A 17149-nucleotide genomic window follows, 5' to 3' on the forward strand; every position below is an offset into this window, starting at 1 on the left:
TAAATGATGACAATTTTGAAGATAGAGTAACTGAAAATTTTTCCATATAAAGGGATTATATTGCATAATAATATAGTGTGCAAGAATTAATGGAAATAGAGCAAACCTTATAGCCATCTAATCAATAGGTTATTGACCAATAACTGAAAACATATCAGTGTGAAGTATGCAGAGTATGCAGCTTTTCCCCTGCTCTATACTCAGAGTCAGGCATCAAGATCCCCACATGACTTCTCCTTTTGCGTGTCTCCAAAGCAACCAAACTCATAAATTGTCCCTGCAAAGCTGTTCCTTTTCTGGTTTTCTTATCTCAGCGAATAACTTCATCAGCCAAACAGTTGTTCAAGCCAGAAATCTAGAAGTTACTAGACAGACAAACACCCCAGTCTTCCGCCATCCTATCCAATAAATCACTCGGTCCTCCAATATCACCTCCTAAATCTATCTCAAATAGATCAATTTCTCTTTGCCTTCACCACCATCTTAATTCATCATCTCTCTCCTAATAGATTACTACTCCAAAGGGCATCCACTCTATCGTTTGTCAAATGCATTCTCCACACTGGACTACTTCATTCAATAAATATATTTGCAAGACCTACTTTGTACTCTGGACAAATACTGTAGTGCATAAGACAGACAAGGAGCTTGTGGAGACAGAAGATAAGTCTTATAATAGTCATGAGCACTACGTGGAGAATTAAGATAGGGTGATAAAACAGAGAATGGCTGAATGGTTATTCTAGACTACATGTTCAAATACAAGAAATCAGTAGGAGTTTTAACAAAGGTTATGAGTTTTGGCGCTGGAAAATGAAAGAAGTCCGCTGGGATGATGGTATCTGCCATCAAGGTCTTCCTAGCATATAATGAGAGTGTTTCAGATACCAGCCAAGAACAAAAGAGAATAAATGAAAATGCATATGAATATTCAATGTAGATCTGTTTGTTTTTTTTTTCCAGGCATCTCTGCTTAAATACAGTTCTTATTATCTACATGTAAGTATCTTGTTCTTGTTAACTTCTTTTCTGTATGTCTCGTTTCTCTAGAATGTAACCTCCATGAACATAAGGGGCGATAACTGTGTTGGTCTCTGCAGTATCTCCAGGGCCTAAGAACTGTACCTGGCATGCCGGAGGCACACAACTAAGTACCTGTTGCATTTATGCACATATTGCTGTGCGAAGTGGAAGAGTAGACAGAGAAAATAACTTGAGTGGGTTTGGGGGTTTAGGAAGTCTTCGCGGAGATGTCAAGGTCATTTACTTCAGCTCGAAAGGTTAACCGAGCTATAAAATTCAGGCCAGGCTTCTCAGCTTCGGATCTGTCACAGCCACGAACCTTTCCTACTCCCCGCTAGGAGGAGTCACACCTCCCGACCCAGAAACCCTCCCACCTTCTCCTCTACTCCTCCTTCCCTCCCCTCCCCGCGAGGGTTCCGGCAACCTTTGAGTCGCATTGCTCTCCGGGAATAGTAGTCTTCCGGTCGGAGCCCATAGAGTTTTTACACATTTTTCAGAACTACGCTTCCCAGGGAGCTTCGCGGCAGAGGGTGGCTGAGTCACCTGACCATGATTCTGGCGGTGCAATGGCGGCGCCCGTGCTACGCTGGGGCTGTTCTGGAACATGTTCGGCTTTAGCCTGGGTTTACGGCGTTTCTCGCCGTCGAAGAGGGGCTCCGACTGGGTCCACATCTAACTGGATTAGGGGGCAGAGTTCATTGGCTCAACAGCCCCTCCACACGGCCCGGAAGCCGAGGAAAGGGTATACTATTTCACACCATTTCTGCCTACTCAAGTGTGAGGTGGAACTGTGGGACTGGGGAGATGATGGCCATTACAGCCTAGTTTTAGATGTGGTGGACGGGAGGGTGTGGGTTATAACCTGGAGTCCTGAAACCTAAATGAAAACACAAAACAGGCCCTCTAGCCCCACCAACACATATAAACTACTGTCTTAAAATAGACATATTGGGGGAACTCGCGAGTGTAAAATAGCAAGCGTTTTCTCAAATCGAAGGCTGCATAGACAGAAGTGGATTCAGTCACCTTACTAATAGCATCAGCAGTAGGGGTGGCGACCCCAGGAGCAGGACTGTATTTAGCTGACATTTATTTAGCTCTACTATGGGCCTGCATTGTTCTAAAGGTAAAAAAGGAGCTTTTACCTACAAGTTCTGGGTAGTGGTGGCTTAATGTCATTAGTTAGGAAACACCAGCTATCTGTGGAGGCGTTTTATGTTGAACATGTGTGTCTAGACCTAGGAGGATACAGCCAATAGAAGAAATATCCCCTCTGGTTATATAGTTTTGCTTATTTTTCTAGCTATTCCCTGAACAGCTGTTTATGCTTCACTATATAAGATTTAAATTGTTTCTTCTTAAATACAGAAACATAAGACATGTTTCTAATTTTTTTTTAATTCTTTGAGATAGATTGGCATTATTTTTGCTTCTCGGGCGAACAGAGGGAAAATGTCCAGATGCATTCACTTTGTATTACTTTCATAAGTTAGATCATCTCCCTGTGAATGGAAAGTATATTTTTCTCTCATGTAATGGAACTGCAAAAACACTGAATAATGCTTTGGTGAATGCAGAACTTATGTTGACTTGTTAGTTTAATGCCTCTCTCTTAGGGGCTGTGTTTCCAAGCTTTACAAGGAAGGAATTGATCTTCTTGCAATACTTTAGTTATAGAATTTTGTGTGTTGAAATGATTGAAACAAAACAAAACGAAGTAAACAAGAATCTATGTAATGACAGAGACTGCTTGGGAGAAGATCAGGGTAGGAACATAAATTAGTTTCATATGGAATAAGAACACTTATAAGAACCTGGAGAGACCTGTGTATAGACCTAACAGAGTAGGAATGGTTGGATATTAGAGATTATTATAGCATTTAACAACTGTTTAGATTTGATAGCAATGAAGCATAAACAAGCAAAGTAACCTGAAATTAGATCACTGGAATTGGAAGTGATTTTGGGGACCAAAAATAAATGTCACATGTGATGATTTAATGTTTTCCTTTGCACACAATTTTCAGGACTGTCATTTAGTAGTAGTCTATTAATTCTGTTCCACCTTTGTCATTATACTTGCAAACCATTGTTAATGAAATTAATTCATGGTTGAGAATTTCCTATTATAATAGTGAGATGTAGAACTGTTTATTTGCCATTATTTCTCTATTAGTAGAATCCTGCCATTTATGTCCATTTTAAATAATGTGTGAAAGATCAGATTTCTTCATTACTGAGTGCTTGTGAAGTACAGTTAATTTTAAAAATGCTGCTTGTCATTGAAGTTAGCCAAGCAGTTATCACCTGATATCCATTTCTAAATTGTATTAAGACGATACATTCTTCCTTTCTATCACCTTTCTCTTTGTATGGTGAATGTCCTAGTGCCATGCTATAAGTGAATTTGAGTTTGCCAATCTCATTTTAGGTGTTCATTATGAATTTTTTATTTAGTCACCAATAAAGTATTGACACATTTTTACATGTAAAGATATCAAATTTTAATAAGTTAAAAACAAAATAGCATGTTAATGTTTGTGGTTTAAGCTCACAGAAATTCATGCATGGTAACTGACATAACTACTACTTAACCATTATCCTTTTCTCTTTAGTGAACACGAATGGGCTGCTGTTGTAGGTTTGGAAATTCATGCTCAGATTTCCTCCAACTCTAAACTCTTCTCTGGATCTCAAGTCTGCTTTGCAGCACCTCCAAATTCTTTGGTTTCTTTTTTTGATGCTTCTCTGCCTGGAACTTTGCCGGTAAGGTTTTTATTGAATTCTATTTCCATTAGAAAATGTTTATCTTATATTGAACATAGAAAATTATTTCCTTGTTTTAATATCTTGACATAACTCTTAGGAAATACTTATTTAGGGCACTTTGAATGAAATGGAATGTACTAAATATTTTCTAATTCTGTTCCTAAGTCTGAACATATTCATATGTGTATTTACTCATTTCACAAATGTTTATGAATGCCTACTGAATACCAGATACTGTGTTATGAACTGGCTCATAAAGATAAGCAGAGAACAGTAATGTTGAGGAGTTCAAAGACTAATGGGGAGATGTGTCTTATAAACAAATAGCGTACAATGTGATTCCTCCTGTGAAGGTTGCAGAGAATGGTTTTGGAAGCCAGAGGAGGGGCACCTAATTCAGTAAAAGGAAAGACTGTTGTGAAAAATTGGGGTAAGGGTATGTTTCGTTAAGGAAGGGTTGCTGGAAGAGGTGGTGTCTGAGCTATTTGAGAACCCAAGTAGGAGTTAGTTAGGCAGATAAACAAAGGAGGAGGAGTCTAGACAGACAAAGGAAAAGCATATATCACGATATTACAGCATAAGGCAAATAATGATTGTGGTTATTGCAAATTAAGAAATGATCAATAATGGAGAAAAGAGTGAACCACAAGATGCAGTGGGTTAACTACTGTACTCATTTAACTTCTCTTTTTACTTGAGCCCAAGGAATGACTGGGGCCCAGTATACCTATCAGCAAGATTTTTAACACATATTTTATATAATTGGCTGAATTTTGAAGAAAAGGTTGGAAGGAGCAGTGTAAATATTTGAGCTAATAAATAGCTTATGGTCTGTTCAGGACCTATAGTATCAACTGGGTATAGGATTTCCTGCCCTCTTTAGAGGGAATGTGTACACATGGTGGTGATTGGGGCATGGGGTGATTGTTATGTGTGAATTCCATACTCTCAAACACTTAAACACAGGTGAAAACTGGTTGAACTGAGTATTGGAAGGCTTGCAGGTGCAGAGGTATATAATTTTTTTAGTCACTGCCCAGAGTAGATGATTATGGGCAGTGTCTCCAATGTGCCTCCCTTACCCAGGGCTTTGGTTGTATTGAGACAGCATCTCTGTCTTGGGACTTTTTCTTTACTTGCGCTTTTTTGTCATGGAGGACTCCTATCCCTGCAAACCATATCCAAAGTCACCTTTGATTTGCTGTTGGGTCTCTCTGGAGAAAGACAGGTATAGAAATCTCTCTTTCTCTCTCGAATATTAGAGTGAGTATCTTTCTATGGAGAAATGTATTGTTTGAGAAGAGACAATTTTTCATTTATAAACATGAGTTCTTTTTTGGACAGAGACTCATATAATAGAAATAAAATAATATCTATTCAGACAGATAAAATGGAAAGCAATTTATCACAACACCTACGTTTTTTTTTTCCTGAGTTCAAAACATTTTCCCCCCATATTTTGGTTAATTATCAAGAGAGTAGGCATAATCTCTAAGTTCTTCCTAGGTTTTTCCAGCTGAGAATGTGATATCTAGTAGGGTACTTATTATAGTTAGCATTTAGAAACAGATCCATTTGCAGATAGGCACGTTTTCTATAAATAGACTCTTCAGTTGTGCCTAAATGTGGTCAGATATTAGAAACAATTCAAAATAACTAAAATGCCAATGTGCTTTAAAAGACTTCTTGTCATACACCAAAGAAGAAGATGCTCGTCCAGTGATAAGCACACCAATCAAACCAAAAAGTGAGGTGTTTTCAATACGCATTGAGAGCTTGGTTTACATTACTTAAATGGCAGACTGAGGCTAGAAAGATAGTTTTGCATGAGCTAGGATTTCTTTTTCCCTCTTCAAAGCCTACAGGACTCATGGTTTGAGGAGCCTGAATGGGTTATTCTCTCAACCGAGCTGATCTACCTCTTTTTCAGAAATGTTTCTGTCTTTAAAGGACCTCTGAATATATGAGCAAAATTATACCAAAACTCCTAGAATAAAACATTGTCACTCAAAACATTTCAAAATCCTGTGATTTACCCCCAAATAGATTTAAAGTGTGCTAGAACATTTGGACAGTTGTCCTTCCCTAAGTGCTGTGGAGATGGTATAATGATGCTTCAGTAGCCTGACTCTGCATCTGGTAGCTACTTTTCACAAACCAAGAGTTTGTGAGTATGTTTCTGCTTCTGAGGATTTGAGTAGAACATTATGTTTTTGTTTTGATCAGTTAAGCCAAGAAGTATGTGTGATTCATGATGATGCTTGATGCTCTCTCTGCCCAAGGCTCACACTGGTCCCTTCTCTCCTGCTGCTTCTCCTCCCTCTAACTGGCTGACTGCTCTGTCTCTCATGGCTGTTTTCCTCCACTCAGCTCTGTAATGTTAGTTTCCCATGTGCCATGCCTTGGTTCTCACTTCTCCTGTTCCCTGTGTTCCCTTGAGTAATCTTTTCACCCTCAAATAAAGCTCCTCTCTCTCTTCTAGGTAACAAATCTCTATTACTAGCGCCGTACTATACACTTCTATCTGAATGATTCATCTACATCTTAAATTCAGCAGTTACAGTATTGGACCTATTATCTTTTCTCCCCAAAATTTCACTGTCTCCTTACAAAAGAACAAACCAACAAGAGGAAAAAATAATCTACTCAGAAATGGATGTTAAGGGGAGAAAAATGTGTGTGTGTAAGATACACACATGTATATCAAAGAAGGAGCAAATATCAGTGGGAGAAAGATGATTTATTCAATTGATGGTTTTGGAAAAATTGGTTAGCTATTTGGAGAAAAAAATATATTTATAGCTCATTTCATATAGCAAAATAAAATTCAAATATGTGTACAATAAAAGGTAAATGTAAAATTAAACCTTAAAAAATACAGAAGAATATTTGTCCTTGGGATGCAGAGAAACTCTGTAAGCTTAAAAACATGGGAAAAAATTCATCAGGCAAAGTGATGGAGATTTGAGTATTTTGTTCATCCAACAAATATTTGATAGTGGAAATACAGGATGCTTGAGGAACAGATAGGAGAGCGTTCAACACAGATATAAAGAATTTGCTAAGTTGGCCAAGTAAAAAATGGATAGAATGTACAAAGACCAGGAGAAAAACAAGAAATATGTTCCATGTGTCATAGCATAGAACTTGAATATGGACATTGCAAGAGGTGAGGCTAGAGCAGGAAACATAGTATGTACCATATAAGTCCTGCTAAGGAGTGGAGATCCCACTTTCAAAGAGTTAAGAAGACAGAAGGAGAGTACAGAGTTAGAGACTCCAAGGAGGAGAGAGTTTTGAGAAAGAGAAGGAGGGTGTTTTGAGGACGAGGGAGCACAAGAAAGTTATATGCTACTGAAAGGTCAAGTGAGGTGAGGACTAGGTAGTGTCCATTGGACTTATTGACAAAGATACCCTTTGCCAGGACAGTTTCATTGGGCTGATGGGCATAGAAGGTAGGTGGCAATAGATTGAGAAATGTGGGAGACATGGAGGAAGAAGTGAGAGAGTATGAGCAACTGTCTCAAGAAATGTGACTTTGAAGGACAAGAGAATACAGCAGGTGAAAGGAGATGTGGAATCAAGGGGGAAAATGTATTGGTCATGTTTGTCTTAATATTGGAGAGACCTGAGAATGTTTAAATGCTGATGAGTTATAGTCTCCAATAATGTACATTTAAAATTTTGTTTCAGAGGATAGATCTCATGTTAAGTGTTCTTTCTGCAATAAAATAAATTAAAAGAAAAATGCTGATGAGAAGGAGCTAATGAAGAAGGGAGAGGCTTTTGATTCATATAGCAGACCAAACACATGCATTTTAATCCATCTCTCTCCCCATCCCAAAGAAACCCCTCTGAAATGATAGTGAAAGAATTTAAAAGTTATAAGCCCACAAAAGAATGAGAGAGGAGACAAGAACATGGGAAAGATAGTAGGTGGAGGAGACCCTGACTTAGCAGAGCACCTAAGTGCCTGCAGAAAGAGACACCAGGAGAATGAAGATGATGTGCCCTACACAACCTCAGAAACACACAGGATGTGGGAATGTCGGGTACTGTGGAAGGCAGGCTGAGGTGAAAAGAAAGGGACTGAGACAGAGTGTGAATACACAGCACGTAGACCTGACGTCCTCTCCCTGGCCCTGTGCAGCTGCCCCACACCCACAGGAATTTGTAGTCTTTGGAGAAATTTGGCTGGTGACACATTCCTCCTAGGGACACCCAGCAGAGCAAAAGGCACTGATGAGGTGTCAGACAGTGTCTGCACTGAACTCCAGGACCTGCCCAGTCATTTTCCATGCCTGGTTTCAGGAACTCAGGTGACCAGGTATGTCCATCTGTCCTCTTCTCCTCCTCTCCCAATCAAGAATCTGCAGGAACTTCTTTGGAAATTATATGTCCCTAGTGGGAAGAACTTCAGATATTGACATTTGGGGATCTCTCAATGAAAAAAGCTACCTGGTTACCTAATCTTGCTGGAGTGAAGGCCACTGATCAACAAGCCCTAGGCATTTACATAGAACTTTACTCAGCATTTTAGTACCTCACTTTAAAATAGAAATAGACAGCCAAAAATCACCAGACATCTGAGGAACTTCTCCAGCATTGTGGACAGAGCCCAAAATAAAAAAGAAAGTTAAAGGAAATAGGAGGCAATATATAATGCACAGAGTAAAAAAATACTTACAAAATTAAAAGCTTTTATAAATATCCTCATAGAGATAAGAGAAGGTAGCTGCATCCTTGAAAACAACATAATACTACTTTTAAAAACCAAGCAGTCAGAATGAAAATGAGCTCATAGAAATTAGCGTTATGGTGGATCTCCCCTACTTGCCCCTCCCCACAAGAAATCTCAGGAGAATTAGAGGAGAAAGTCAAGAAATCTTCCAGGCAGCAAAACAAATGTGCAATGAACTGGACAATAGAAGTAAAAAAATAAGAAAGAGGATCAATGCAGGAAGTTCATCATATGATCAGTAAGATTTTCATAAAGAGAGAAGAGAGAAAACAGACAAAAGGAAACTATTAAGATACACAGATTAATTTCCTAGAATTGAAGGACATTATATCTCCAAATGGAAAGGGCCTGCCAATTAGCCAGCACTAGGAATAAAAATAGTCTCACATGCAGGCATGTCATGAAATTTATGAACAAGCAGGGATAAAGATAAGATTCTAAAGCTTCTAGAGAAGAAAAAAATGTCAGGTCACATGCAAAGGACAGGGAGTCAAAGAGATCAGACTTCTTAGCAGCAGTGCTTAAAGCTAGATGAGAATGAAACAGTGTCTTAAAAAATCATTCTAATCTAGAATTCTGTACGTAGCACTGTCAATCAAATGTGACAGTAGAACAATGATATTTTTGGACAGGCAGACTCAAAAAATTTGCTTTTCATTATCCCAAGAACCTACTGGAGTGTGGAGTTTTTCCAGGTTTCCGGGTTTGCAATAGGCCGAGAGGCCTGCTGGGAGAGGAGAAAGGATGGCTCCAGAATACAGGATTCTAGAAACAGATGAAGAGTTGGGAATAGCAGGTATCTAACGTTTTCTGGAAAAGAGATTTCCATATAATCTGAAGTCTTTTTTTTTCCTTTATTTTATTTTTTCTATTTTTAGTTGGCCAATTAACTTTTTTTCATTTTTAGTAGAGATGGGGTCTCGCTCTTGCTCAGGCTGTTCTCGAACTCCTAAGCTCAAACGATCCACCCGCCTCCGCCTCCCAGAGTGCTAGGATTACAGGCATGAGCCACCACACCCGGCCAATCTGAAGTCTTTGAGAAGAATGAACAATAAGTAACCGAAAAATGAAGCAAATGAAAAAAATGCAAGATATCAATTCCAGGAAAAACAAATGTTTATGAAAGGAAATGTAATCATAGTATACTTGATAGCTTAGGAGAGAAATATATTTAAGTAATAATAATAGAAGTGCCAACTACTGAGTTAACAAAAACTGTGATATTACTTGGATATTGGGAAACTAAAAACCTAAATTATCTATCATAATTGAAAATCATATTCTAAATTGACAAGGCAAGAAAAAGTAACATAAGTACATGCTTGAGGAACATTTTTGGCCACTGATTAGAGGAGGCCTCTTTCTCCTTTTTAGGCCTTAAGCTAATACATTGGTTTTATTTTGTTTTGTTTTACTGGAGGAAGGGTAGGAGATGGGTTGTTACTGGGTTTTGTTTTGTTTTAATTAGGCAGTGAGTAAAAGATTTAGAGCTCCTAAGAGACAGATTATTAGTCAAAAGGGGTTTTTAACAAGGTTTGCTTTTATTTTATGTATAAGATAATATCAAGCTACACTAAGAACAGCATCCTTTGTTTTTATTAGTAGGGATAATCAGATGTTATCTGTACTGGTTTCTTAGTATTCTGTAGTGAAATTTTTTCTTTTTTGTTCTCAAAGTCCAAATAATGAAGCTTCCACCACCTGCCCCATCCTTGCAACTTTCAACCTTACCCTGATTTTAGAAAGAATAGACTCATCTGCATTCTAGATTCATCCATACTCAAGCTCATGCATGTGTTGGGTGACTCTGCTTCCCTGAGGATGTAGTGACCTACCATCCTTTCTTCTACCTGACTTTATGGACTTTAATGTTGCCCAGCTAATCATGGAAGGGCACTTAGGGCATATTTTATTTTTGAATAGAAATAAAGTAGCAAGCATGGGTCAACTATTATGATAGAGTAAGATATAAACATATTACAAAAAGTCTCATTATTCTCACACTGTACAACTTATGTCATTTATCTCTTGGGAATGAAATGGACCAAGTCTTATGGCTCCAAGTTCTGAAAACAAGTACAGAGTGTTATTGTGACAGTTTGTCAAGTCTGTATTTTTCCTAGATTAAGGAAGGCTTGTCACATGGAAAATGGCCAACAGCCTTGGCCAGCAGGTGATGGATTTTCCAAAGGTCCCCTGGTACAGCATATTATATAAAAATAGGAAGATAAACATCAGGGAAGACAGCACAAAGATCTGAAGGTGGCTGCTGCCCTGGAACAGGACTGGACGTGGGAAGGGGTGGGAGGGGAGCTGCTGCTTTGCTGCTTTTCTAATACATGCCTATAATATTTTGTTAAAAATTAAAAGTTAGGCTTAAAGAAATAAATATATTAGGGAGAGAGTATTACTGATAGAGTAAGGTCTCTGAGAAAGCAAAAGATGTCTGTTGAGAGCACATGGAGAAAAATCTCCCTCCCGCTGTAACCCGAAGGGAAGAGGTGTCCCTCCTCCCCGGGGTGCGGGTGAGTTTTGAGGTTTTATCATGGAAGGTTGAGGAAGCTCCTGTCTGATTTCCTTTTCTAGCAAACATTATTGCTCACATCTCACTGTCCTTTTTGGTGCTGTTGCCTTCCTGTGTTAGTGTGTTTTACATTCTGGGTCTGTGGATGATGCACTCCCTTAGTTTGTGTGTGCCTCCAACTGTTTCTGTTTCTCCCTCACTGGAGTGATAGTGTAGAATTCTAAGTTGACATTTATTTCCCCTCAGCACTTTGAAGACATCATTTCATTGTCCTTAGGCATCTATTATGGCTGATGAGAAGACTGCATCCTTTGCAGGTAATCTGTTTTCTCTCTCTGATAGCTTTCTCCAGGATGTGTCCAGGTATAGATTTGTTTTTATTCATTCTGCTCAGTACTCAGTGTGATTTTTAACTTAAGGGCCGTACCCTGGATGATGGAGGCATCTCTATGGGATGAATTCTTGGTGGCCTCTCCCAGGGCCCATTGGGCTTTACTGATTGAACCAGTTTCTATGTTAATTACTCAGTCCCCAGCTGCCACATAACTTAGATAGCGCCAATGTCAAGTCCCACACCGAAGCCAGGTACAGGGTTGTGGCTCTGATTTCTCAAGACTCTTTTTCACCAGTGGCCTGAGGCATCTTCCATATCCACTTCTCCAGTTGGTGGCAGATTTTCTAACTGGACCAGGATTTTTTGGCTCACAGCTCATGCAAGGAGCCATTCTAGCTCCCTCCCCATATAAGCTCACAGCCTTGACTTCTGCTCCTGAGGAGCTTTAAATCAGTGACATGTGGTGTCTCTTTAGTGCATTTAACAATAATGACAGTAGTAAAATCAGCTCACGCCAGCCATTGTTCTAGGTGCTTTTTGTGTGTCCGCTTATTTTAACCTCATGACAACTCTGTGAGGCAGTTGCTATCATTGTCACAATTAGAAAGTAAGTGGAGAGGCCAGATTCAGACCCAGTAGTGTGTCTTCAGAGCTCAGGCTGTTAACCCCTTTGATGTCCTCTCTGTTCTGGTTACCCCTGAGTGTCACATGGCAGTAGCTTCCTAGCACTGCTGTAGCCCCATGGGCTTTTTTTTCTTGCTTTGAGCTTGGCCCTGTGTGCACGTGCCTGCGTGTATCTATAAATGCATATGCACATGTAAATGCATGTGTATAGAAACAGAAGACTTTGTTTCCATACCCTGTCTGCACCTCCCTTCCCCAGCATGTCTGCACCACGTCTGCCTCTGCTTAGGCTGCTGCCTTGACCAGTGGTTACACAGCTCCCTCCTCATTCTGCTTAGTGACACTTCTTCTGAATAGTTTTAGGACCACAAGTATTTTATCTTCTTCTTTTACCTTAGTTTTAGGATTTCATGGAATCCCATCATAAATCTTCAGACTGAAAAGGTCATTCAGCTCATTTTGCTGCTTACAGGCAGGATTACAGCTACACTAAGAACAGCATCCTTTGTTTTTATTAGCAGGGATGCAGCCACGCTCATTATTTTGATCTAGTAAAACCTGTTACTGTGGTGCAAGATCGTCCTTAATTTATTAAGTCATTTTTCGCCTATAGAACAGGATCCTAGGGTTGTTTGCCTGAAGTTAGTTATTTCCTATTGATCGATGTCATTCTGTTTCTCTGCTTGTAATACTTTGTATATGGATGTGAGATGGGAAGAAAAATAGGAAAGAAAATAATTTTTTTGATAAAATGTCATAGGATTTATAAGTCTGTGTGTTTCATAATTGGCCAAATGTTTCTAGTAATGGTGAGGTTTCAGCAAAGCATCAAGTTTGTTTGGAATCTATGCATGTGCAGGCCTGTGTGTTCACACACACACAAACTCACACAGGCATTCACTCTTTGTGACTGGAAATAAATGCTTGCCCCCTCCTGGTGTTAGTTCCTGTGCAAGAGAAAGGGGACAGAGGACATTTGCCTCTGTTGTTGCTGTCTGGTAGGAATGCTCAGTGTGGCCCAGTAGATAACATCTCCTGATAATCAGGCTGCACTGCAATTAGATTAATAAGAAACGAGTGACTCTGCTCATGTTTTCTTCTTATCTGTATGTAACACAGAACTCCCTAGCAACTGTGAATGCCTCTTGTTTCTAGAACTGGTGAGATTATAGAAGCTGTTGTTCACACATGTACGCAAGAACATTCTCTTCTTTTCTCAGGATCAGCCTGTCTAAAAAAAGTATTTGGGGCTTTCCATATCAAAGGTGTTTAGAATTGGCCCTGGCAGCTATGGAATGAAAACTGGAACGTTGTTTACCACATTTTACAAAACTTTTTTTTTTAATTCACAACGGTATGCACTATTATTAGGAAGAAGAAGGGGAACAAAGATGGGAATAAATAGGATATGAATAAATATGATGTGATGCCTGCCCTCTGGGAACTAACAAGCAGTGCAGTTTCTGTGCTGTGGTGGAGATGCAGTCTTGAACACATGGATACAGATTGCACCAGAAGGGGTCTTGCCTCCCTGAAGAAATGATAATGTGAATGCTTTTGTAAAGTACTTTGGGATTAATTTATTTTTTAAATTTCTTATGACAGATTTATTTAAAGCTAGATAAATCTGCAGTATTGTAGCTCTCCGAATACAGCAGATATTGGTAATAACTTTTGTTCTGAAGGACCTAATAGGCTTAGAAATACTTGTCTAGAGAGCATCAGACTGAAATGCTTTCCTGACCCTTAATTCTAAACATAATTATAAAGCTGCCTTTAACTCAAAACATAAAAATGAAATTCAAGAAAACGTCATTAGAGGGAAGCGTTTAAATGCATGCATTTATAATCAGATCTATATTCATCCCTCTGTCCATTCACACTTAGATGATGTTTAGTTGACTAAGAAGACAAAATGCGACAGTTTTCTATTAATTTTTTTTCCATTTCAATGATTTGCTTTAATGTAATCTGCAGGATTTATAATTACATTGTGTTCTCAGACTTTATTCTTGCCTGTCACTCTCCTAGTCACTTTTATAGTTTTCCTTCTTTGTTCTTCAAAGAGTGGGGTCTTCCAGGGATGAGGTGTTTTTCCCTGTGACCCTTGCCCCTCTAAAAGAGGTGTGCCTGTGAGCTCATACCCACAAACGTGGAAAGGTTCCTTTTCAGCTCCTAGACTCTCCTGATGGTCCAAACTTGCCTTATAATGTTAACAGGACACGTCCTGGAAACTCAGATGGCTCATGACGACTATGGGAGTTCACGTTCAGCAGGCAGCATGGTTGCACCTCCCTTCTTCGTGTGGGAAGCATTTGATTCCTTCCCTGCCATGAGTCTTTTTATAACTTTCAGTGGATTCGTAAAAGCCTCTCTTTTTACAACCATTTTCACGTCCCCCATCTTTCTGCCAGTTTTGCATGAAATCTAATTGCATTAATAATAATGCTTCTGCTTTCTGTCAATATCTGTTGGTTTCATCCAGTTGACTGACTATTTTTTAATGCATGTTGTTTATAGGGATTTCTGTGTTTTATTAAGATTGTAAAAAGCAGTTCATGGATCTTTCTTGGGCCACTTGCCAGTATCTTGCATAGAACGTGTGGATAACACACTTAAAAATATTTCACCATATACGTGTATGTGCTGCGCATATCAAGGAATCTATATGCAAGAATTTTCTAGGTGTCTAAAATCCTTTTGATGTTTTTTAACCTCTTTATGGGGATCTTTTTTTCTGGCTTTTGAATAGAGTATGTTGAACATAAAGTAACCTTTTCTTGTTTATTCAGGGTTATCAGCAATATCAGTTGTTGCTCAGTATTATAATAGGGCCTTCAAGGGCTATGGAGGTGTGTAAAGCTATCTGATCCTGCAGTAAATGGTTAAACATAGCCATTGTTTTTAGGTTTCATATTACAGTCTTTTTATTTAATGCTTGCTTTTACAGACATCTACTCCTCACCCTCTTTTTTAAGCTACTGTTAGTATATTTGACTCTAGGAACCCCTTCTTGCTCATTTTCCATTTCTCAATTATTATTTCTGATCTGCTCTAGCCCAGAAAGTCAGATTATCACATTTGTTAATATAAATAAGAGCAAAGCTCTGAGTAGAGAGCTGTCCTACAAAATAAAATACATGGATGGTATAAAAGCTATTTAGCATCTCAAAGCTATAAACCATATGAGACTAGAGTAGAAAGAGATCCTGAAAATCACTCAATTCAGTTCTTTAATTTAGAGATGAGAGAACTGCTGTTGTGACTTGCCCATGGTCACAGAATTTCTTAATGTCCTACTCAGAGCGCAAGTTTCTCACTTCCAATTTAATGATCAACTTCCAGTCTGTGTTACTATAGTTAGAGTTGCTAGAAGTCTGATTTATGTAGGTGGCTATTCTTTTGCAGGTAGTATGTCTGTGAGTATATATCTCAAAACATTAATGCCATCAACAGATGTGTATGCAATATGTTTATAGATGTATGCCCACATGCTTATATACATACAGAGGCATTGACTTCACAGAATTGATGACAATTGTATGCACTATGTAGTATGATATTCTCTAGGCATGAGATCTGAACCTAGTGAGACAGAAAAGAGGAAAACAGTGCTAAGTCAGAAGAAGAAATGGTTAAAAGAGATCTAACTTAATTAGCCACCAATTCAGTACCCCATGCACTGGACTTCTCCAGACCCACCATTAAGAGAATAGCCCTGACTATGGGGAGCTCTAAACTGTACATATCCCCAGGCAAATAGTGGTCACAAGGGAAAATTCTTTTAGGATCTTTTCTCCATGCTTCATTCTGGGTAATTTTCTTACATTCTCTTCTGGGTCACTAATTCTCCCTTTACTGTATCTGCTGTTTAACATATCCATTGAGTTTTTTATTTCACTGAGAGTGTCTTTCATATATAGAAATTCTATTTTTGTCTGTTAAATCTCTCTTGTCTTTTTAAAAGTATCTTGTTCCTTTTTCATGTATTCAGTTCTTTATTTCTTTAATAATTTTGTCTACTTATTGTATAGTCTATGTTCAGTAATTCTATTACCTAAAGTTCTTGGGTAATCTTATTCAGCTTTTTGTGTGTCTGAAGATTCTGGCTAATGATTTTCTTGTATGTTTTGTAATTTTGGATCATAAAGTCATGTTTGACAGAGCTTCATTAGTGAGAATCTTGTTGAGAGAGAGTCCCTCCAGAGAGCTTTTGCACTGGCTTTTGCCTGATGCCCTAGGCCTAAGCCAGAGCCATTTTCTTGTTTATCTCTTAGCTTAAGGGTTCCTGGATCACAGAAGTAGTAAATTTGATCCCAAACCTGTCTGAGAGCAGACTATCAATTCTAGGGCAGACTCTCCCCACCCCCACCCAACCTATAGTCTGGGTTGAAACTTTACTATGGTTGAAACCTTACAGGGGGGACCAGAGAGCGTGACCATATAGCTGGGACTGTGGCCAAGGCTGTGAATATAGGTGACTCAGAGACTCAGAATGGGATAGGAAAGGCATCTTTAAAGCACTCTCTGACTTTCCCTCTGTCACCAAGATAGCCCTCCCTTCTCCTTGGGGTTCTTCTGTGTGGTTTTGTGTGTACTGCTGTTCTTCATGCTGTTGACACTGAGATTGGTGTGCATCCCAGCTCATCTGTCCTTTTGTGACAGACATGGATCAAGGGGCTGAGCTCCTTCCGAATTCCCCCAGATGTACAAGGACACACTCACTCACCTATTGCCTTTAAAGATTATCATTTTTTTTAAAAGCCTTATTCTTAATAAATCATTCCGTTGACCTTTGTGTAGAAACAATGATGCCATCTCATTCCTCTCAAGGAACAACACGAGCAATATGGTAGAATTGGGAGGAGCAGCCAGCTCTAATGGGAGGAATTAGTGAGGAGGAAATGGGGAGTTCGTTTTCCCCTCCACCCTAGCCTTGGGGAACCTGGGGACTTCATCTGGTCTTCTCCCCAGGCGAATCTCCTAGGTCTGCAGAGCATCTCTCAGACATAGTGATGTTTCTTAGGAACTTTGTGGTCCTTTCTTAGTAATGGGATGTCTCCAGGCAGCGTGTTCATCTCCCCAGAGCTGCATTCCTGAACAAAAAGCCTTCAGTGTTGTGTTTGGGAAGGGC

The 17149-nt window shown here is 39.2% G+C and overlaps 1 protein-coding gene across 1 annotated transcript in view; it reads left to right on the forward strand.

The window, feature by feature from the left end:
* Positions 1 to 1565: 1565 nt before the first annotated feature.
* Positions 1566 to 17149, forward strand: part of GATB (glutamyl-tRNA amidotransferase subunit B) — a 71470-nt gene continuing 55886 nt past the window's right edge. Inside the window, exons 1-2 of the mRNA XM_012783713.3 lie at positions 1566 to 1765; positions 3639 to 3789. Coding sequence (XP_012639167.2) covers positions 1590 to 1765; positions 3639 to 3789 — 327 coding nt within the window. The 5' untranslated portion in view covers positions 1566 to 1589. The remainder of the gene's footprint in view (positions 1766 to 3638; positions 3790 to 17149) is intronic.

Source organism: Microcebus murinus, chromosome 15, assembly GCF_040939455.1.
Source record: "Microcebus murinus isolate Inina chromosome 15, M.murinus_Inina_mat1.0, whole genome shotgun sequence".
In the NCBI taxonomy this organism is placed as follows: Eukaryota; Metazoa; Chordata; class Mammalia; order Primates; family Cheirogaleidae; genus Microcebus; species Microcebus murinus.